A 22,633-nucleotide genomic window follows, 5' to 3' on the forward strand; every position below is an offset into this window, starting at 1 on the left:
CAAAACAAAATATTATTTGCGTGGTCATATAAAGACTTGAAATCGCACGCCTTCCTGGCCAAGCCTGATATATATATATATATATATATATATATATATAATATATATATATATATATATATATATATATATATATATATATATACATATATACATATATATATATATATATATATATATATATATATATATATATATATATATATATATATGTATGTATATATATATATATATATATATACATATATATATATATACATATACATATATATATATATATATATATATATATATATATATATATATATATATATATATATATATATATATATATATATATATATATATATATACATATACATACATATAGGCCTCGGTAGGAAGCAAGAGCTTTAGCATTTGCTCTCGTCCACACTCCCATATAGTGGTTTACTATAGCAATTTACGGCTCTCGCAAAAGTTTTATTTTTTTATTAAAAAAACACTATTCTTTTCTCTATATTTAGAATAGTTAAATGCTCGTGCAAATTACATCGATTAAACAAAAAACTAAGTTCTAGTTTCAGATTGATTTTGTTTTTTCTGATTACAAAATGCAGTTATTTATTTTTAGTAAAGTTCTAATAAATATTCTGTTAACATTAATGTAACTAGCAAATGCTTGTAACAAGAGTAAAATTAAATTTTGTATTTAATAAGCAATTTATTTAATAAATTAACAGATGGCTTGCCCAAAAACCAAAAGTTCTCATAAAAAGCTGTTTAGAGAAGCAGCTCACATGGCTCGCCCTGTTCATGTTATGAGAGCTTTTCTCCGCTCCCGCACTTATTTACTTCTGCCGAGGCTTGTATATATCTGGCCTTATTACAAGATTTCGCTGCGTAACAAAAAAACGTAACGCATTTCAAAGTAACTCAACTCAGCAAATGCATTTTGTATTGTTAGAAGTTATATTGCACCACTAACGTCTTTTTAAGTACCGCATTGTAATTAAAGTTATTTTATTAACGCGTTAAAAATCATGCAAACAGTTTTTTTTTCTCACCATAACAAAAGTTACAAATAAAATCTAAGTTCCTATTTGAAAAATCAATTTTATTATTTTTTTCATATATGAACTAAATTTTATTTTGAAAAATTTTTTTTTCTTCTCAAAACGTAACAATATTTGTTTATTTTCTTATAATTTTACAGTTGGTTTTTAATTATTTTATAAAGTGTTAAAAAATTTTTTCTTATTTAGTTTGTGAACTCTTTTTAATAATGTTTTTAAACAATAAAGACTTTTTTTTTATTATCTATCAGTTACCGTTAACATACTCGTGATCATAATTTATTTTCATAAATTAAACGAACGTCATTAAAACTTTACGTTAATGAATTAACAATAAACAAAATATCATATTAATAAAATATTCACATCAAAATAAATCGTGCATTTTTTCAACTGTTATGACAAAAAAAATTTTTATATTGAAAAGGAATTTATATATTTAATTTCTTAAGATAAAACTTAAAACACTTTATTTTCTTTAACTAATTTTTAACAACAAAGAAATTATTAAACAAACTGTTTCTTTAACAAAAAATCTATTAGTTTACAATTGCGGTTAAATGCTTTTACTTACGACTTTATTTCTTCTAAATAAACATCACATAAACAATATCAAAAGATAATTTAAATATTCTAAAAGATAAAAGTTTATGCGTAACGCAAAACTGCTGAACGCGAATGCAAATCGCCTTTTCGCAGGCAAAATGCGAGCTGTGTAACGCTTCTTAACAAGGCCTGATATATATATATATATATATATATATATATATATATATATATATATATATATATATATATATATATATATATATATGTATATATATATATGTATATATATATATATATATGTATATATATATATATATGTATATATACACACACACACACACACATCGTTGTTGTCTGAATTAGTATTAAAAATACTAAACTCTTGATCGTAGCAGAGCGCTCAATATTTAAAAAATATATTTTTTTTCAAAAACAGAGCGTTTTACATGTTTTATTCTTAAATTATGCATTTTAGGTCTTTGCAAACACAATTATTCTAAACTTTTTTTGTAATCTTTCTTTAAATACTTAAATTTCCTTCTAAGCTTGAACAAAAAATATTAACAAAATAGAATAATTTGTTTCGTTTTTATTATTTTACTTGTTTAATGCATTGCAAAATGTAATGCAAATGTTTTTACATTTGAACATATTTGTAGTCGATTCTGTAGATTTATATGCTATTTAAAATTTTTAAGAAACAAAAAAGTATATGGCTTTAACTTTATTTTGTTGTTGTTGTTATTTTTATTGTATGAAAAAATATTCCTTGTTCTGGAAATAATTTAATTAATCTGGAAATAACTCAAAATTTAAGCTTTAGTCATTCTTAATTTGTTAAAACAGTTTTTATTATTCAAGGATTACTAAAAAGGATTCAGAAATTAAAAACTTGAAATCACAATCTCAATATAAATAAAAATACATAATTATAAAAATTCTTTTATTTAATATAAAACATCTTAGTTAAAAAAAATTTTCAGTTATAAAACTTTATTTTTTTATTATTGTAAATATATTAACAGAAACATTGTCACCACTAACTTTTGGAAGCAACTTTAAGTTAACTAAATATGACTTAAATAAAAAAATTTAACTTTATTTTCTTGTTGTTGTTTGCCTTTTATTATTGTATAAAAAAGTATTCCCCTTCTGTAAGTCACTGAATGTTAAAGTCTTAAGAATTTCTCTCGTTGAAATAGTTTTTTTTTAAAGGAATGCTAGAAAGGAATCAAAAATTAAAAAATTAAAATCATAATCCTAATATAAATAAAAATATAAAATAATCAAAAATCATTGTTGAAACAGGTTTTAGTTGAAAAACTTTATTTTTTTTGATTTTATTGCTAATGTACTAACTGATCAATAACTACTTTGAAACTTCAAGTATGTTGAATAATTCAAACTTGTATTTTAAATGTCATAATAATATACTTTTTATAACAATAAAAAAAAATTTGAATACAATAAAAACTACAAACATATACTTATATTTAATCGATTTACCTAACAAAGACTACATCAGAATAAAAAAAAAAAGAAACATAAAACAAAATATTTCAACAAACAAATTGAGAAAATCCGACAAGTAATCATAATTTATGATGACAACATGAATAATTCAAGCAAAGTGTAATTTTTAGCTGTTCAGAAAGAACCCACAGACCTTGATGGAACTTCATAAAAATAAGTTAAGAGCAGTCCTGCCACAACAAATACACTACCCAAAACATATTAGATGTACAGGGCTGGAAAAAGTTAAAAAAAAAATTAATTGCAAAAATTTTCTATAATTATCCTTTGGGATCATCCATAAATTTAAAGCAACGTTAATTTTTAACTTCTCTACGCAACGTTAATTTGCAACTTTTTAAAAAAATCGAAGTTTGAGATCATTTGCTCTTTTGCGCGACGGTTTTCATTGGACTTAAAATTTTAATTTTTGGTTTAGTTAAAGAATCTGGGGGGAAAACTTGTGATCTTTTTTGTCTTGTCTATTAGTTGAATTCAGCATTGCTTAATTTATGGACCATCCCCTTTATTTATGGACCATTCCCTTTATTTATGGACCATCCCCTTTGCCATTGCCTGCTGTATTGTAAAAGTAAATTATTGCGAGATCGACTAAATCATTAGGAAAAAAAAAATCCAAAATAAAAAAGTTGAGTCTGGTTTTCTAATGAGTTTCACTCATTAGAAAAATTTCATTTCAATTAGTTATGACTTAGCCATAACTAAATGAAGTTCTTATAATTACTGTGCAGACTTAACATTGACAATGATTGAAAAATTTTTATGTTACACACCAAAATGCAAATATTTTATTAGTTTATTTTGTTGTTTGTTAACACATTTATTAATTTATAGTTTTATTGTAAGCATTTTTAAATTAATAATAAATGAATTTGAAAGTTATTAAAGGGGTTATTTTGTAGTATTACTTTTTAAACTGTTACCAAACATAAATGTTTTAAATTCTCAATCAGTCCAAAAAATAATTCAAACCATGATGTAATCAGTATGATCAATTAATTATGTGTCTTTCAATAAAGCTTTTGTGCAGTCAATGAAGTTACATAATATTTCTGCTCACAGCATAATTAAAGAAGGCGATATACCTTAGTATGTTGTTATTGGAAAACCAAAATCCCTTCTTGTGCATCTAAACCTATAAAAAGACTTACTTGTTCATGAAAGTATATTATAGCAGCTATCAACAGAAAGTATTCACTGAAGTTGCTTCCTTTTAATTTCTCTTCTAGCTGCTTTAAAATTTGTTTTCTATATTGAAAAAAAATGCAATTTCAATTTATAGTGTTTTGGGTAGAACAACCTTGGACAACAATTAATTAAATAAATCTAACAATATATTTAAAAAAAATCACACCTATTTTTATGGTATAAGGTTTAAGCTTTAGCCTCAACACACCTTCAATAATAAATCTAAAACTGCGCAATTTTCAATAAAAAAAATATACCTTTTAGAAATGTTTTGGAAATAATCAGCAAGAATACGTACAACTTGTAATTCAGGGGGTGAAGAAGATTTTATTTCATCAAGAACTAACCCAAATTTATTCTAAATTAAAATAAAGTTTACTTGTCTAGCTTCAGATATTGTAAATAAAATAACATAAAACTATGTATTAATAAATGTAAAAAAAATAAAACTTAAAAACTATAAATTTACCTGGGCAATGTAAGCGCGATACAAAAATACATCTCTTTCGAGTCGCAATTCAGAGGAGGATAACTAAAAAAAGTTTTAAAGTTGAGAGTAAACTAATAAAGTAACCTACAAGACTGTAGTGGCTTTCTTGGCCTTGGAGAGGTGAATTAACATTAAAAAAAGAATTATATATATATATATATATATATATATATATATATATATATATATATATATATATATATATATAAAATAATAATAATAATGCAAACTTTGATAGGCAGTCTAACGTCTTATTGAAATAGTCGGCTGTCAATGGCATCAGTACATACATCAACTGATAAACAAGTAGAACATGCGAAGGAGTAACACTACATTGAATAAGTGTTTGGGTCAAGCCAGCAATTTCTTTATTTATTTTTCTTTATTTTTTTGAAAAAACCGTAAGGAAAAAGGTATACAAAAAATGCTATTTATCTATGATATAACAGTCTTTTCTATTTGAAAATTATCACCAAGGCATGAAATAGCCTTGACTGAATAGTCATTATCAGGCTGTCATGCGCAGTTTTATATACTTTTTTTTTCTGATTCACTCTCAACAAGGCTGCAAGCAACCACTATTAAGTTGAGAGTTACTAGAAAACAAAGAATAGATTTAAAGAGCAAGGAAACAAAAGACATGAAAGGTTGCAGGTTGTATGAGTCAGGAAAATATGAAGATGGGAGAGAGTTCCAAAGGGTTTAAGTGTGAGGAAAAAAAAAGACAAATATAAGTTTTTAGAGCATGCAGGGACAGTACAGTAAAAAAATAAGACTTTGCTAAATGACCAGTCAAGCAAGAATGCGTTTTGCTTAATGGAACTGGAGATGATAGCTCCTTTAAGCTACAATCATGATAGTATTTGTAGAAAAGAGAAAGATGCAACTTTACAATTATGGGTGGCCTGAGAAGCAACCTTAGCATCTGCTAAGGTTCCTTCTCTCTATTATTTAAGGTTCTCTCTATAATTTGGTTTCCATGAGAGACCAGTAGTGAACAATATTCCAAGAAGACATAAGAGAATGCAGAGAGAGGGTTGCAATTCATTAATATAGGAATTTCAACAGTATTGATTAAAAAGAAAAGACTTTTTGGTCAAGACAGGGGTATATAGTTAAGTCTTCAATTTGGACCATGTAAGGTTGTCAGAAAGATTATTGTTGTAGATAAGAAACAAAACAGGACCAAGATTAGAACCTTGAGGTACCGCAGAAGTTACTAAAAATGAAGAATGTTGCCTTTGAGGATGACTTTAATAAAGTGGTTAGAAAGAAATGATTTGATATTGTCAAAACTTTCCCAGATACATTATAAGCAGACTTGGACAGGAATGGTGTGCGATCTCACACTGTAACTGATCATTTGACCACAGCTGTTTTATTGTTTTATTAATTTAAATGCAATTTAAAAAATTGTGAAATATAACAACTTTAAATTGTTGATTTTTTTTAAAGTTTTCAAGGCATTTGTTCACAAGAGAGTTGTTCTTTTGAAAAAGATGAAAAATACAATTATGATTAGATATAGCAGCTGCACAAGAAGGTGTAAACCATGAAGTAGAATAAGGCTTGACTTTGAACCAACAAAAAGGAATAAAAACTTCCATTCCTGCCTGGATACAGGAGTATGCGCAGGAGCTACATTTACCAGCATAGAGAAAAAACATCAGCTTAAGGACCATCACAAAGAAAATTATGAAAAGAATCCAGTCAGCTCTTTTGTAGAAGTAGACAATGAGATGATAAGGTGAGTCCAGTAAAGTAGTCTAAGATAAAAGATTTACAGAGATCATTGCATGGTCAGAACCATCTAAAGGAAAAAAAGAATAAAGTGAACATAAGCTAGGGTCAGAGACAAGACACAAATCAAGAAGTGATTTGAGTGATCAGCACCTAACTAAAAGTGTACCACTTCCAATTAAGTGCTGTTCCATTTTTTGTCACAGTTCTTTTTGGGTAAAATAAGGTAATTAAGCTACATTTAATGTCTTTCAATATATTTTGTTTACAAAAATTATTTTTACGGTTAAAATAACGCAGGAAAATTTTGGAATGCATCATAAACAAATTGACTTATTTTACACGTTTTCATACACAGTAAGCATTTAAAGAGTGGAAAACAAATTAAAATATTATGATTTTAATACTAAACTTAAAAAATGCAATTCAAAAACGTCTTTATTTTGAAGATGTTTTATTTTGAAGAAGCCACAGAAGACTGTCAAGTTATTTAAGTCAAGAGATTACGTTGTCTTTAGAAGTATTCTAGCCTTAAATTTGACATAAAACGTGGACTTAAGAACTAATTATTCAAACTCATTTTTTAAACACCTTTTTGCTGAAAGCTATATATCTATATATTACACCTACAGATAATGTTTGTGCTTCATTTATGCAATGTTGAAAGTTTCCAATATAAAACGAATTTTTGACTTCAAAAAGTTCATCCACGTCATTATTAGCCATTATCGTTTTGTATATATTTTTGTTCGGGAGTGAATTTCGTGGCGCAAAATTCGTCGATCTAATTTTTTTTAAATACCGTTAATTCCGATAAATCGAACCTCCAAGGGACCAAGGAAAATGATTCGACTTAACAAATGTTCAACAAAACCGTGTTTCCGTTATGTCGAACTTTAGCTGAAATGAGATATTAGTTCGAGTTAAGTCAATTTTTCTTTATTCATTGCTTAAGAATATACATTAAATTTACACCATTATGCTTATGCTTCAATGAAAAAAGTAAGGGATTGTATTCTCTCAGTACAGTCAAAAGATAACATTCGAAAAAGTTTAACGACACAATGACTAATTGTTTGCTAATAAAATTGCGTCTAAAATGTTTTTTATTAAGAAACTTATTAAACTATAAAATAATAACTTTTTTAACGGTTTTATCACAGCATTATAAATGTATGGCAAAGTCATTAAGTTCATTTAAGTTTCTGATAAGAAAAGATATTTTTAAAATTTCAGAATTATTTGAGCTTAAAGGGATCACCAAGTAATTTTAATTATTTTAGTATTTAATTTATCTTTTTTTGATATACTGATTAGCGCAGCAGTTTTATGCCCATTAGGGTTTTTAATTTAATATTTATATTCCATTGAAAATGTATAAAGGGGCTCTATGAAAAGATTGCGATGACGTATTGTCATTTTCATCTTCTTTGAGCCCCTGTCTGTTTAACTAATTTTATAAAGATCATTGTAAAAAAGAAAAGTATATTTTTTATTGTATATACAAAAACGGTGCTTGTTGACAAGATTTTACTGTCTTCTTTGTTTTACGGACATATTTTTTCTTTCTGGTATATATATGTTGATTATTTATTGTTAAACGGCAAAATAAATGTAAAAAAAATAAAAAAATAAATAATCTATTTTAATCAAAACTAAATTCAACAAAAAATAAAGAAAGCATTAGGCTAAAGTTATTTATGCTTTTTATGTAATGACCTCTTTTTTGCTTTTTTTTAATTATGTCAATATCTTTGATTCTCTTTGATTCAAAATGTTTGAGTTATCCGAAGAAATTTGCTGAAATGAGACGAAAGATTGTTCGATTTAACAAAGTTTGAGTTATCCAAGGTTCGACTTAAGCGGATAAGTTATAAAAGTAATTGGTTAGACGATTTCAACAGACCAAATGAAACATTTCGAGATAAGAAAAGTTCGATTTAACCGGTGTTTGACTTACTGGGAATTAACTGTATTTAAATGCGAATTAACAAATACTTTTAGCGATATTTATATAAACAAAATACATTAAAAAGTGTATAGTTTTCACAAGTAACTTTGAAAAACAATTATTAGTTTTTAATAATTTTTCATATTACAATACATAGTAATAAAACTTTAAATTAGATTAAGTAACTCAAGATGTGTCGCTACTAGTTTAGTTAAAAATGTAGTCAATTGTTACAAGCTTTGCGCTATTTAAGGTAAAACCATAAAACTTGGTGGACAAGGTTGATATGATTGATAAGGTTGAAACATTTATTTTAAGACACAGGTAAATCTACCGGGTAAAATGGTACAAGTTATTGAGTGCAAAATAAATTACAATTTACAAAGAAAAATGAGAATGTAAAAAAAATTATGTGTTTTATTTATTTAAAATATAAAATAATTATATATATATTTTTCTTTATAAAAAAAAATACTTTGATAAGACAATTAAGCCCATAGAACTTCATCAGCCTGAAACTCATACAAAATTGAATAACTCCTTAATTACAAGTTAAGGATATTTTATTTTTAATATAAATGTTCTATTAATTCCAGATTGTGCAGATTTTGTGTATGATTTTGATCGCTTTTATTTCTTACAAAATTATCTTGAGTACATTCAAAATTCAGAATACGGCATGACAGTTGTTTAATAAAACTTGAAAGAAATAAAAGCGAATTATTTTTTTCTATGACTTATTTTGTATGTAATTTAAATGAGTTTTATATGAAACCTTATATATCATTTAATTAAAAATATATAATTATATATTACAGTTATAGTAAGTAAATGGCTAAAACGCGTTTAAGTGCAGATTTATTTGCATTTTCTTGTGCTCCATTCAATTGTGCAATTGAATTTAAATTGGCCAGGGTATGTAGCTATTAGGCCCGTAGCAACCGGGGGTCAGCAGGTGCCCCAATATTTTTTTCAAAATATTTTGAAGTTAGTTTTTAGAAAAAAGCAAACAATTACATTTAAGATATAAAAGAAACAAAAAGGATAAAAAAGACCTAAATTGTTATCCGTACTTTCGGCGTAAGTTCCTTTGACAAAAATTGGTGACCTACTACTATTTGACTTACCCAGTAGTAGTACCCCTCCCCCATTCCCCACACAGTGGCAGATCGGGGCCCAGGGCTATTATTTTCTAGAAAAAATGACTGAAAAAAAATAAATAAAAAAAGTCCCCAGCACTGCACCCCCTCCTCCGATATAATTTTTGTTCCTGCTCTCACAGCATTTCAAACTTTTCTATGTTTATGATAAAAATAGAAAAATTTAAAAAACTGGGCGATACACCAATTACAAATTATTCGATAATGTAGAAACAAATGAAGGGTGCAAGGTAAGAACAGGGGATGTCAATTTTTCGTAAACTGAGATAAATCAAATTTAGTTTTCAAAGTCTTTCCGTACGTTATATTTTTTCCTTTCCTTATCACTAAATTAGACCATGAATGAAGGTAGTTTATGATTTGCACAACATGTTAATAAAAAAATCTCAATATTTTCAAAAATTGACATTCTCTGTTTTTCCTTTGCACCCTTCAAATATTCTAATGGATAATTTTATTCAACATCATGTAAAGTTTCATAAGTTGTGTAATAATAAATTTAGCCATATGAAATAAGAAAAGGGCTGAAAAACTCAAACTATTAAACCAACATGAATTTTCATGCCTTGATAAAATGTTTATTCCAGAAGCACAAAAAATTGCTGGCAATTATTTTTTAATTTTCGACAAACATTGTACTAATGTTTAATTAAAAATAAAAGTAGTATGAAATAATACAACATAAATAAGCATTTAAGTTCATCCTTCAGCCTCTAAAAGCTTTTTGCTTGTGAAATAGCAGCCATGGCGCAGTAGAATCGCACTGAGCAGCCGCGGCACAGCGGTAAGGCACTTGCCTTAGAAACAAAGGATCCGTGGTTCAAATCCCACCTCTGGATAAGTTTTGCGACATCGGTTAGGAAAGAGGCGCGAACTTCAAATTAAATGCTCATCCGCGGTGCTCTGAGATTAAACTTCTTGTGTTATATTAATATTTATTATTATTTTTGCTACGAGGGTTCAATTTGACTGGATATTTTGTTGATACGAGGTTTTATTGATTCATTCATCGAGGTCTCAATTTGAAAGGCCATATAGTTGTATTTAAAGCCATATACCATTTATATATAATATACAGTTATTTATTTCTTTTCTTAATCTTATTATGTCTAATCTTGCTAATAAACGTAGAGGACGAACGGTGGCCGTCAATTCAGTCAGACTAACAATCTTATGGCTGGTGGTTTGCAAAATGACTTATCTTAGAAATTTAGTCTGGCTTTATCTGCAATTACGGGATTATCTAATGAAAACCATTCAGTAGCTTTAAATATATTAAAAAACAGATTTTCCAATAAGCAATTATTAATTTCAATTCATATGAAAAAATTGTTATCACTAGAAAAAATTAAGGATGTTAGAAATATAAGCGAATTAAGGAAAATGTTTGCTAACGGGACAGATAATCGGTTTAGTAACAAGTTTAACCAGAATTTAAGGCAAAATAATTTCCGTTATCAAAATTTTTCTACAAATTTAATTACATTTGTTTATTGTTTAAAAAATCATAAATCTCATTATTGTAACTTAGTGACTGATGTTTTAGCTAGGAAAAATATTTTAATTAAAAAAAGATGTTGCTTTCGTTGCCTACGCGAAAGTTGCTCGAGTAAAAATTGTAGATCAAATTTTCGATGTTTTAAGTGTGACAAGCCTTCCCATATATCTATTTGTGATAGTTTTAAAGAGAATAATAAATTTGATAATAACTCTAAAACAGGACAGTTAACAGCTGTTGCTGATGTTTCTTCTAAAATTAATCAACGTATTTTACTCCAGACAGCCTGGGTAAAAGACAAAAATAATAAGTCCCGATTTAACTATTGCTGTCTTCTCTTTGATAACTGTTCCCAATAAGGTTACATTATGCCTTCAATATGTAAAAAATTAAATTAAAAAAAAATAGATTTTAAAGAAACTAATATCAAAATTTTCGGAAATAATAATACAAATAAAATTTTAGATAGAGTTAAAGTTTATGTTCAAGGTAATGACGGAGTTGATATTGAAATTATATGTTTTGTAAAAGAAATTTGTTCTACGTTAAATTGCCAGTATATAGAAACTGCGTGTAAAATTATAATCATCTTAAGTACTTAAAATTAGCAGATTATCATAGAGATATTGAATATTTAGAAGTTAATATTTTAATAGGTGCCTATTACTATTGGTCAATAATTGAAAATAAGATAATAAGAGGGTTTGAAGGCCCAATTGCAATAAAATCTAAGGATACTTAGTCAGTGGTCCTATCACGGTTAAGAATAATAGTAAAGCAGATTGTTTTGTTTTGTCTTCGCATGTTTTAAAAGTCGAAGCAGAATTATATAATGGTAAAACGTTTTTGAAAGAAAAGCTTTTAGCTATTTGGAATAAAAGCAAAGATAATATTAGTGACAATCTAGTTGTCGAACATTTTCGCAAAAGCATTAAGTTTGAAAATAATAAGTATACTGTAGTACTACCCTTTAAGGAGAATCATCCTTTGTTATGCGATAGCTATAATTTATATTTAAAGAGATTCAAATCATTAGAGAAAAAGTTTTTAAATGATGCAAAGTTATTTGATTCATATAATGATATTATAAAAGAAAAATTATTAAATGGAACGGTAGAGCAAACTTTAAGTAATAAATCTAAGGTCGGACTTGTTCATAACTTACCTCATAGACCAGATATAAGAGAAGATAAAGTTACAACTAAGATGCGCATGGTATTTGATGCGAGTGCGACAAACTCAGATCCCTCGCTAAATGATTGTTTACATTCAGGTCCTTATTTAACAACTCTACTATATGGAGTTTTGATACGTTTTCGTGTAAATAAGATAGCATTTATTGCAGATATTGAAAAAGCCTTTTTGAGCATTTCAATATCTGAGAAACATCGCAATTTTATACGATTTTGTGGTATGAAAATGTTAATAATTTAGATATAAAAAATTTAAAAGATCATAAATTAATAACATATAGATTATGTCGAGTTTTATCTGTAGTCACTTCTTCTCCTTTTCTTCTTTCAGCAACTTTAATTAAACATGCGGAGTGTTACTTAAGTTCTGATCCAATATTTGTAAGTCGATTACTAAATTCTATTTACGTTGACGATTCGAGTTTTTGCTCTGATTCTGTAATTGAATGTTTTAAGTTTTATGAAAAATGTCGTTCCCGGCTAGGTGAAGCTGGTTTTAATTTGAATCTAATTCGGTCGAAATTTGAATCTAATTTGGTCGAAAATTTGAATCTAATTCGGTTGAGTTAGATAAGTTAATAAATGAAACGAGTCAAAATATTACTAAAGTGTTCGGTTTAACATGGAACAAGAAATTAGATTTATATATTTTTTGTTATTTGAGTTTAAGCGGACGTGGTGCAATGGTTAGAGCGCTTGCTTTGTAAACAGGAGATCCAGGTTCGAAACGAGCTCTGGACAAATTTTCCGTCACGGTAAGGAAGGAGGCGTGAACTACCTGGTTAAATGCACTTCCGCGGTGCTCTGTGACAAGACCATTAGGACTTCTTGGGGCACCTAAAAAATATAAAAAAATAAAAAATAAAAAATAAAAAAAGTTATTTAAGATTGCGTTCCTTTTCCAACAAAAAGAGACGTGTTTAGTTTTACAGCAAGTTTTTTCGATTCCTTGGAACTAATAAACCCAGTAATTATGCGTTTAAAAATTTAATTCCACAAATTTGTATATCTAAAATAGGATGGAATTGTAAAATTAATAAAGATTTATTAAATGTATGGCAAGATATTTATAAGGATTTAGGTTCTGTACAGTCGATTTGTTTACCTAGATGTTATTTTTTTTTGAAATCGAGTGCAAGTCGCACGCGATAAGAACTTTATGGTTTTAGTGATGCTAGTTTAAAAGCCTTTGGGTGTTGTATACATTTAAGATGTATTTTTAATGAGAACGAACAGTGTTCCACTCTTGTTACTTCAAAATTTAGAATAGCCTCGCTAAGTAAATGTACAATACCTCGATTAGAATTAAAAGGTTGCTTACTGCTTGCAACATTTATTTCAAAAGCCTTTGCTATCTAAATTAGTTGAACAAGTCAGCAAACCTGGTACATTAGCAAACGTAGCTGTAGTGAGCGCACTCAATAAGCATAATAGGGACGTGACTAATAGAGAGAAGAGAATTGTTGTGTTTGGTCTACCTGAATCTGTAAAAACTCAACCAAGCGATATAACTAAGGATGACACCGCGGAATTCAAAAAGGTTATGGCATCCTTAAATAAATCAGTCAATTTAGTTAGAGTTGAACGTTTCAAAAAAAAATAAGAACTTTAATTCTGGTAAACCTGCTCTTCTAATGATTGAAGTTAATTCGGTATCTATCAGGAAAGACGTTATAGCATCGGCAAAACAATTTGCATCGGGCAATTTTAAAGATATATTTATACGCCCTGACCGTACAGCAGCAGAACAAAGTGAATTCAATAAATTAAACTCAGAAAGAAAAGCAGCTAATTCTGACCTTGACAAGCTTGAAAAACTTGACAAGCCCTTTAGATTAGTCATCCGCAGCGATAAATTATGATGCACTGATGTCTCACAGAAGTTGAAATCACTGGACGTATAAAGCATCCTTTCATCAAATGGAGAGATGCACAAGCAGCCAGAATTGCAAAAACACAATGAATCAAAGTGTTTACCTGCGAATGTTTATTTAAATGCATTAAATACAAAAATAAAATCTGCTAAACCTAACCCTGAAAACACATTTTTTAAATGTTTTTACACTAACGCAACTTCCCTTAATCCGGATAAAATAAACGAATTATCTGCACTTTGTGACATAAACATGTATGATTTAATCTTTATTTCTGAGACGTGGTTTACTGAATTATCTGCTTCTCAATTGAACAACTACTCACTAGTAAAGAAAAATCGAATTAGTCACGGTGGAGGTGTTGCTATCTACATCAAGAGTGATCTAGTCGTGAATGAGGTATCTGATCGTCATCTAAGAGAGATCTTAAACAACAGCAACTCCGAGCAAATATGGTGTAAAATTAAAATCGGTAACAAAATTGTTCTTATTGGTTGTGTCTATAGACCACCTTTATCGCATATAAATGATATAAATAAAACAATTATATTGGCTAAGCAAGCTGTTGATAAAAAAGCGTATAGTTGTATGTTACTAGCAGGTGATTTCAACTTTCCGGATATCAAATGGCACGATGATGGCAGGATTGAATTACTAAGTGGTTAAAATAGCGCAGCAAGTCTTTTTCTTGATACTTTGGGTAATCATAACCTAGAACAATTAGTTGATTTCTCAACATTCGAAGCATCTAATGGCAGAGCAAAAAACATTTTGGATTTAATTATTACAGACTTATCAACAAGAGTATTCAACTTATCTAGCTCTCTGCCGTTAGGTAATTCGTCACAAGGTCATCGCATATTGAGTTGGGATTATGTCGTCCTTTCTAAATATGAGACTACTTTCTCAAACAACAAATATGACTTTAATATAGGTGACTACATAAATTTTGGTAAAAAGGTTATGGAAACTAACTGGAAGCAATTATTTGAAAATAAAAACACTAATGAGTGCTCTGAACTTTTCTGCAATAAATATAATAAACTCAGCAAACAATTTATTCTGTTAAATTCCATACGACCCGTAATGCGCCGTGGATGAATAAGGAGGTACTGACTATAATAAAGCAAAAAAAACAACTGGGCAATTACTTATCTGCGACTAACTGGCGATCAACGACACTGATTCGTGAATATAGGAAACTAAGAAGCCAAGTGCAGAAAGCATGTAAACGTCGTGTTCGAGTATTTGAAGCACAACTAGCATCAGATAAAAATAATTCTAAAAGAGTGTACGCTTATGCTAAGGAGCAACAGAATGTTCATGTATCTATTAGTGCTATATCTAATGCAAAAGGTGAAACCTTAACAGAGGGAATACATATCGCAAACAGACTTAACGAACACTTCAAATCAGTTTTTGTTGATGATAGTAAAAGTAGTCAGTTACCTATTTTTGAGAGAAGGCGTTATCAAGAAGACTTAGGCGATATAATTATTAATTTTGAAGCGACGCTAGCTTATTTCAAATTTTTGAACCCGAATAAATTTATTGGTGCTGATAACATTAGTCTAAAGGTACTTAAAGAATGCGCAGCTCAAATGACTTACCATCTTACTTTACTTTACAATAAAGCACGGTCTAAAGGCTCAACACCTATAGCTTGGAAACAGTCACACGTCACACCGTTGTTTGAAAAAGGAAGTCGTCTTGATGTCGCTAATTACAGACCGGTGTCTATCACATCAGCTCCATGTAAAGTAATGGAAAAGATTATCAGAGAACAGATAACTAAATATCTTGAAAAAATGAGCTGCATCTCACATAATCAACATGGATTTATGTCCGAAAAAGGATGCACGTCTAACTTATTGGATAGTGTCGACTACCTCACGAAAGCGTTAAGCAAAAGAAATTTTGTCGATATTGCATTTTTGGACTCCGCGAAAGCGTTTGATAAAGTTTCTCACCGTAGACTACTTCATAAATTGAAAGCATATGGGATTAATGGCAATGTTCTAAAATGGATTGAGTCATTTTTGATTAGTAGAAAACAGCAAACTGTTTTAGGTGATCACTCTAGCGACTAAACCGATGTTCTAAGCGGAGTTTCTCAAAGGTCTGTACTTGGTCCAACATTATTTATCATTTATATAAACGACTTAATGAATAAGTTAAAATCAGTTTATAAAATCTATGCTGACGACACTAAACTGTTACAAGAAATAAGACCTGAGTTTCACGATGCTGATCGCCTGATCCTCCAAAATGATTTAAACATTGTCACAGAATAGTCAAAGGAATGGCTGATGGAGTTAAATGTTCCAAAATGTAAAGTTATGCACCTTGGTTATAGAAATAGTAATCATGAATATGTAATGAATGATGGAAACACATCACTTACTCTTGAGGCAACGGATATTGAGAGAGACCTGGGTATCTTCATATCTTGTGATCTAAAATGGAATCAGCACATACAGGTTGCAACACCTAAAGCGAATATGATACTTGGCCTATTACAAAAAACATTTAGATCAAGAGATATGAAGCTTTGAAGTAAATTATACTCTACGTATGTTAGGCCGCACCTGGAATTCGCTATTCCGGTATGGTGTCCTTACTTAAAAGGTGACATCAAAGAAATCGAAAAAATTCAGCACAAAGCAACAAAAGTACCTCATGATTTAATAGGATTACCTTACGCTGAAAGGTGTCGTCGGCTCAATTTTATTACTTTGGAAATTCGCAGGAGACGTGGCGACTTAATCCAACAGTTTAAGCTAGAAAACGATTTTGAGAGCATTAATTGGCATAATCCACCAATTCGCAGATCATCTTCCAACGTCCTAATGCCTGAATTCACATATAATAATGCTCGTCACAATTTTTTTACAAATCGTATTGTCAATGATTGGAATAACTTGTCGTCAGCATGCAAAAAGGTTCCGTCAATTAACGCATTTAAGAATAGAATTGACAAGTATTTTATTTCTCAGGCTGCAAACAGTACATCTTTTACTGAAGATGAGCTGCACGTTTATTAATTAATTCGTGCTTTAGCAGCTACAAATATTGGCTTTTTAGATACTATTTGTCATAGATGTAAACTTTAATTAAATGAAAGCAATCTTTTTTCCCTTTTTCCCAATTTTGATATCAACTTACTTGCTATGAATAACAATTGCTTTTTTTTTTACTTAAAATTTATATTTCACAAACCATAAATTTTTGTATAACTTGTTTGTTTTGTTTGTTGGTTTTTAATTATATTACTATTACTAGTTAAGAAACTTTCATTAATTATTCTTATTTTTAAAATTAAACTATTTTCATATTCTTATTTGCTTACATTGGATACTTTTAGCTTCTTGTGTTAGTACACGTTTTATACATTCAGATATAGTTCCTGATTGTACAGCTTTGGCGTGTATTCGAGGGTTGCAAAGACTAATTAGAAAATTTGGCGCACCCTTCGAAATTATTAGCGATAATGGATCGTGTTTTACAGCCGATGAAACATAACAGTTTGCATCCTCAAGAAGCATTTTATGGCACTTCAATTTTGCAGCCGCTCCGTGGTGGGGGGAGGTTTCTTTGAACGTGGTGGGGGGAGGTTTCTTCCGACACTTTTATTTTCTACATGACATCACTGCAATATGGTAGTGTGGATGTTACACCAAGTATGGCGCCATATTGAAAACGGTTTTCAGTAAGGTAATTGAATCAATCTTTATTTAAAATGTAATTGAATCGCTTTGTAATTATGTAGAAGCAATACGAATTCTCTTAATACAACTAATAATTTATTATTAGAATTTTTGCTGGATTACCAGCATCTTCAGCTCGTAAAACTGAACAAAATTTTTTTTGAAAGTTAAAAACAGTTTAAAATTAATTGATATCAGCAATTAAATGGCTTTTCTCATTTTTAAGCAAAAATGTAAAAAGCAGAGTCCAAAGTTAAGTTTTTACCATTTATCTAGATTTATTCCGCCATTTAAAGGGCAACAATGGTATCTTTGAATTTCAAGAGCTTTACGCAATTTTCAACAAATTTTATATTCCACTTTAATTTTTTAACATTCTCCCACTTTATTTCTTTTGAGCAAAACTTATTGTGGGTGGCTTTTACATACTAGTAATGTTTTTCCTCGTTTAAACTTTTTAGGTGTTGTTGCTGTTTTTTTTTGTTTTTCTTTTGCCGTGTAAATATATACATTCCTTAAGTTACTAACAAGATATATAGGTAGGAGGAGCGAGAAGAAGTCAAATGTGCCTTATCGCCAAGCCCCTTGATAAATTCCGTTAAAAAAAAGTTTAATTTAAAAATAAGACATTCCGTTAATTATATTAAATAAACAAACGTTTATTTAATATAATTAACGGAATGTCTTATTTTTAAAGATTTTGTTTTATTTTGAGCATTTAAGTATGAGTACAAAAGTTCTGGATTAGACTTGCATTTGGATAGGAGGTCTTTTTTGTAGTTTCTTACTGATATTTTTATTTGTTCTTTAACTTCTTTTGAGATTCGTTTAAATTCGATAATAGCATTGGAATTATCAACCGAGCTGAACGTTTTGAACCAGAGCTTGTATTTGAGTTTAGTCAAATTTCTCAAATCGTTGGTAAACCATTTAGGTTGGATCATTGTTCGTTCTTTGAACATAGGAATGTGTAATTTAATTAGATTTAAGTAAGCATGGCAAAACCTTGCACTAGGAAATTGTTGTTCATAAGGTTAACAAATTCACGACTAGCATGTTTACCTCTGTGTATAAACAAACCACCAAGATGAGTCCATTTAATGTCTGGATGATTGAAGTCTCTCATGATCAGTAGTTTTTTTAACTAGATTTAAATTTATCTCATCTTGTAAATGTATTTAAAATAAGCCTTGTGAACCTAACTTTTGAATATTGCGTTTACAATCTAAGGGTCTTGATTTGCATGAGGTTTAATTTAAATATTTTTAATGCTTCTGTTCTGTAAACTTTATTCTCGTATTTACTTTTGGTGTTATTTATTATAGTTAACTCAAGGAAGTTCACAGTTTTATATTTAAGATCAATTTTAATTGTATATTGAATTGCAAGCAGTAGCGTAGGCAAGGAGGTTACAAAGGGAACGAATGGGAACCCTATCAAAATATTGTGAAAGACGGTATCATCACGCGCCACAGTTTTTATGTTTGTTTTTTTGTTTCGAAAATATAATTCAGCATTTTAGCAGCTTTTTAAAATGATTTTCGAAAAAGAAGTAAACATTTGATCATTTTTAGATGATCAAATGTTTATTTCTTTTTCAAACAAAACTTCGAGTTTTATATAAAACATGTCGTTAAGTTCTCAAAATAGAAACGATCTGGTAACCATTCGAAAATAATAGTCATTAAAGTAAAGTAAAAAAAGTCATGTTTTCAAACCTACTATCCAAAACTCCGAAAGGTCAAGAAGTTATTGCTATTAGCTGCAGATTGTCTTCCTGGATTATTACAGGTCAACCAAATCTCTTCAATTGATTTAGATCAAAGGAACAATACAAATATTTCTACTGAAACTATTATTGCTGTTGATCGAGCAAACCATCCACAATTTAGAAAAGATGTTACAGCCAACGCCAATAATCCTAACATTTTAATTTCAGCTGATTATAGCAAAGTTACATATACTTCTACTTTGGTAAACTTTGTCATTAATGCGCAAGTGTAATTGTAATTAATCAACACATTTCAAGCGGGTATTTTAAACATTATTTAAATACCAGCCTCGGTTACTAATATTCGTACCGCTGATAAATACATTTATCAGCGGTACGGATATTAGTAACCGAGGATATCGATTTGGATATCGTTGCGTGAACATCTATAGCTATAGCTGAAACGACTACCGCAGCGTTAAAATTTTTTAAAGTTAATTATGTTATAAATTATATTCAGCTATAGCTATAGCTGAAACGACTACGCAGCGTTAAAATTTTTCAAAGTTAATTATGTTATAAATTATATTTTTATTCATAACTTTAAAAGGTAGACAATATGTAAAGTCTTTCTACCGCTTATTAAAAAATATTGAAGTAAGGAATAAATATAAAAATGGTCATTGTAGAACAGACTTACCAAGACCCATGTCTTTTACGGGTCCGAACAGCTAGTACCTAGCCGCAACAAACACGTTATTTAGACATTTTTTTTCGCATCTAAAATGCCAACACTTTTTGGATGTCTAAATTCAGATAAATATAAGACATCTAATAGTAGTCTTCTTTTGGACGACTTGAGACAGCTATTATTCGTTGTCTCAAAGATAATTACAATTAGATGTCTTATAGTTATCTGAATTTTTTTCGTCTAAAAGGTGTTAACATTTTTGACTCTAAAAAGACGGTTTTGTGCTGGCTGGGTAGTTATTACTATTTAATATTTTAATTAAAATTTTTTTGCATAAAAACTATCGTATTTTGACATGAAATAAAAACGTTAAATTTTTATAGTATTTTTAAATAACTATTTTTTAAAATATAATATTTAAAAAATATTATATTTTAAAAAGATATTTTGGAAATTTTTATCTATTTTTTTTTCTTTTGAAACCCAGATTGACAAACCTTTGAAGAAATTTTTTTTTCGTTTTTTTATAACACTAAAGACCTGTCGAATGTTTATAGAACTTGTGCCTAAAAGTTATTTTTATAAGGAAATTTTTGAAATTTGGCGTTATTTTATTACATAGATTACATATAAGCAGTGAGAGCAGATATTTAAAAAAATGCTGTTTTGAGAGGTACCATACCACATAAATGTCAAAGAAATTTAGCCCAACCTTATATACTAACCATATAAAATATAGTTATTAGAGTGTTTGATTATAAACCCAAAGGTTTTAGTTTAAAATCCCTGTACAAGCAATATTAAATATAAATCAAGTTGGAATCGGGAACCAACAATTTATATTTTTTTAATTTAAAGTACCAACGTGTTACCGCAAACAAGGCTGCATTCAATCACTATTTAAATTGGGTTTTAGCAGAAAACAAAGAATACTGTTAAAGAGCAAGAAAATGACACAAGAAAAAAACTGTAGATTGTATGAGAAGGAAAAAAAGTTTAGACGTAAAGAAGAGTTTCAAAGCATCAATCATGAAGGGACTGATACATTTAACTTTTTCAAATTGAAATATTCAACTTTTCTGAATGAAGAGTCAGGCAAGAATAATTTTTGTTTAATGAAACGTCAGATAACAGCTTGTTTGAGTAGCAACCATAATGCCATTGCTTGAAAAAAGGAAGAAATGCAACTATAAAAAATACTAGGCAGTGGCTCAAGCTTAGTAGATAGAGCAGGTTCAACTACATCTACAACATATTTTCAGGTTTAAGTGCATCTATAATATGTTTTCTCATTTAGACCTTGTCTAAAAGAGAAAAGACCTCATTAGAAGTGCCAGCCCAAATATGACATCAGTTTTTCATAAAGAAACGAATAAGAGGTTTCTAGAGATAGAGAATGGAATCAAGAGTAAGGCAAGCCCGATAAAGAGAGGCAATTTTAGCTAATGCAAATAGCGATTAATTATATGTTATATATGTATATATGTTTTTTACGAGAGGTCGATAGTGAATGATAATCTGAGAAGACGTAAAATAGAAGACCCATGTGGCGAATAATCTTTCCCTGCATGGAAAGATAACTAAATCGTATCACATCTGACACTAATTAGAGATGCTCTGTGGTTAACGTATCAAGTCTTTACAAAACTTGAACCCTACCCAGGAAAAAAAGTTCTATAGAATTTCTATAAACTTTTGAAACATATGGTCTATAGAAATTTTATAGAATTCTATAAAATTTCTATAGAATGTCTATTAATTTCTATTGAAGTTGCTATAAAACTTTATTTCCGATAAAATAAAAAGTAAAAAAAAAGTTCTATTGGAATTTCTATAGAAATTAACAGAGATTCTATAGAAATTTTATAGAGTTCTATAGAATTTCTATAGACCATATGTTCATAAAGTTTATAGAAATTCTATAAAACTTTTTTTCCTGGGTAAACAAGCAAAAAAAATACAGTAGATTAAACTTAAATAACCTTATCAACGTGAAAAAGAAATACAAAGAAATCTAAATTCAGTACATCTCATTTGAAAATTTGAAGATAACTTAAATTTAATTTATATCTAGAATACAGTATTTAAGCAAATATAAATCGTTTATAAATTATCTTTCCAGCAGTGTATTGGAAACGCGTCTTTTTAATAATTTGAAAACTTCGCTTATTTAGTTGTTGGTTCGTGGAAACCAACGTTTTTTTTTTGTTTTTTTTTTTTTAAGTTACGAGAGTTAGCAGATCACGACTGTAAAACAAGTTAATAATAAATAAACAATTAAAATTTATGTTGA

The 22,633-nt window shown here is 28.9% G+C and overlaps 3 protein-coding genes across 3 annotated transcripts in view; 2 read left to right on the forward strand and 1 right to left on the reverse strand.

The window, feature by feature from the left end:
* The window catches only part of LOC100209556 (coatomer subunit epsilon), a 32,682-nt gene extending 25,335 nt beyond the window's left edge, over window positions 1-7,347 (reverse strand). Inside the window, exons 1-4 of the mRNA XM_065816465.1 lie at window positions 7,186-7,347; window positions 4,795-4,857; window positions 4,583-4,683; window positions 4,289-4,385 (exon numbers count right to left, since the gene is read on the reverse strand). Coding sequence (XP_065672537.1) covers window positions 4,289-4,385; window positions 4,583-4,683; window positions 4,795-4,857; window positions 7,186-7,281 — 357 coding nt within the window. The 5' untranslated portion in view covers window positions 7,282-7,347. The remainder of the gene's footprint in view (window positions 1-4,288; window positions 4,386-4,582; window positions 4,684-4,794; window positions 4,858-7,185) is intronic.
* Window positions 7,348-9,337: 1,990 nt separating this feature from the next.
* On the forward strand, window positions 9,338-12,927 carry LOC136089963 (uncharacterized). The gene is made up of 5 exons (XM_065816066.1): window positions 9,338-9,421; window positions 11,311-11,431; window positions 11,630-11,737; window positions 11,979-12,575; window positions 12,617-12,927. The coding sequence occupies exons 1-5, from the start codon at window positions 9,338-9,340 to the stop codon at window positions 12,925-12,927; spliced, it is 1,221 nt and encodes a 406-aa protein (XP_065672138.1).
* A 2,401-nt stretch (window positions 12,928-15,328) lies between these two features.
* On the forward strand, window positions 15,329-16,321 carry LOC136089964 (uncharacterized). Its single transcript, XM_065816067.1, has one exon. The coding sequence runs from the start codon at window positions 15,329-15,331 to the stop codon at window positions 16,319-16,321; it is 993 nt and encodes a 330-aa protein (XP_065672139.1).
* The last annotated feature ends 6,312 nt before the right edge of the window (window positions 16,322-22,633 follow it).

This window comes from Hydra vulgaris, chromosome 13 (genome assembly GCF_038396675.1).
Source record: "Hydra vulgaris chromosome 13, alternate assembly HydraT2T_AEP".
Lineage (NCBI taxonomy): Eukaryota > Metazoa > Cnidaria > Hydrozoa > Anthoathecata > Hydridae > Hydra > Hydra vulgaris.

Excerpts from the sequence above, each read along its gene's own strand:
- LOC136089963 (XM_065816066.1), top strand. The coding sequence starts at position 9,338 with ATGGCTAAAACGCGTTTAAGTGCAGATTTATTTGCATTTTCTTGTGCT. Across the intron at positions 11,432-11,629 it reads TTCTTCTAAAATTAATCAAC|ATAGAGTTAAAGTTTATGTT; the intron begins GTATTTTACTCC and ends ATAAAATTTTAG. Across the intron at positions 12,576-12,616 it reads CAATTTTATACGATTTTGTG|ATCATAAATTAATAACATAT; the intron begins GTATGAAAATGT and ends AAAATTTAAAAG.
- LOC136089964 (XM_065816067.1), top strand. The coding sequence starts at position 15,329 with ATGAATAAGGAGGTACTGACTATAATAAAGCAAAAAAAACAACTGGGC.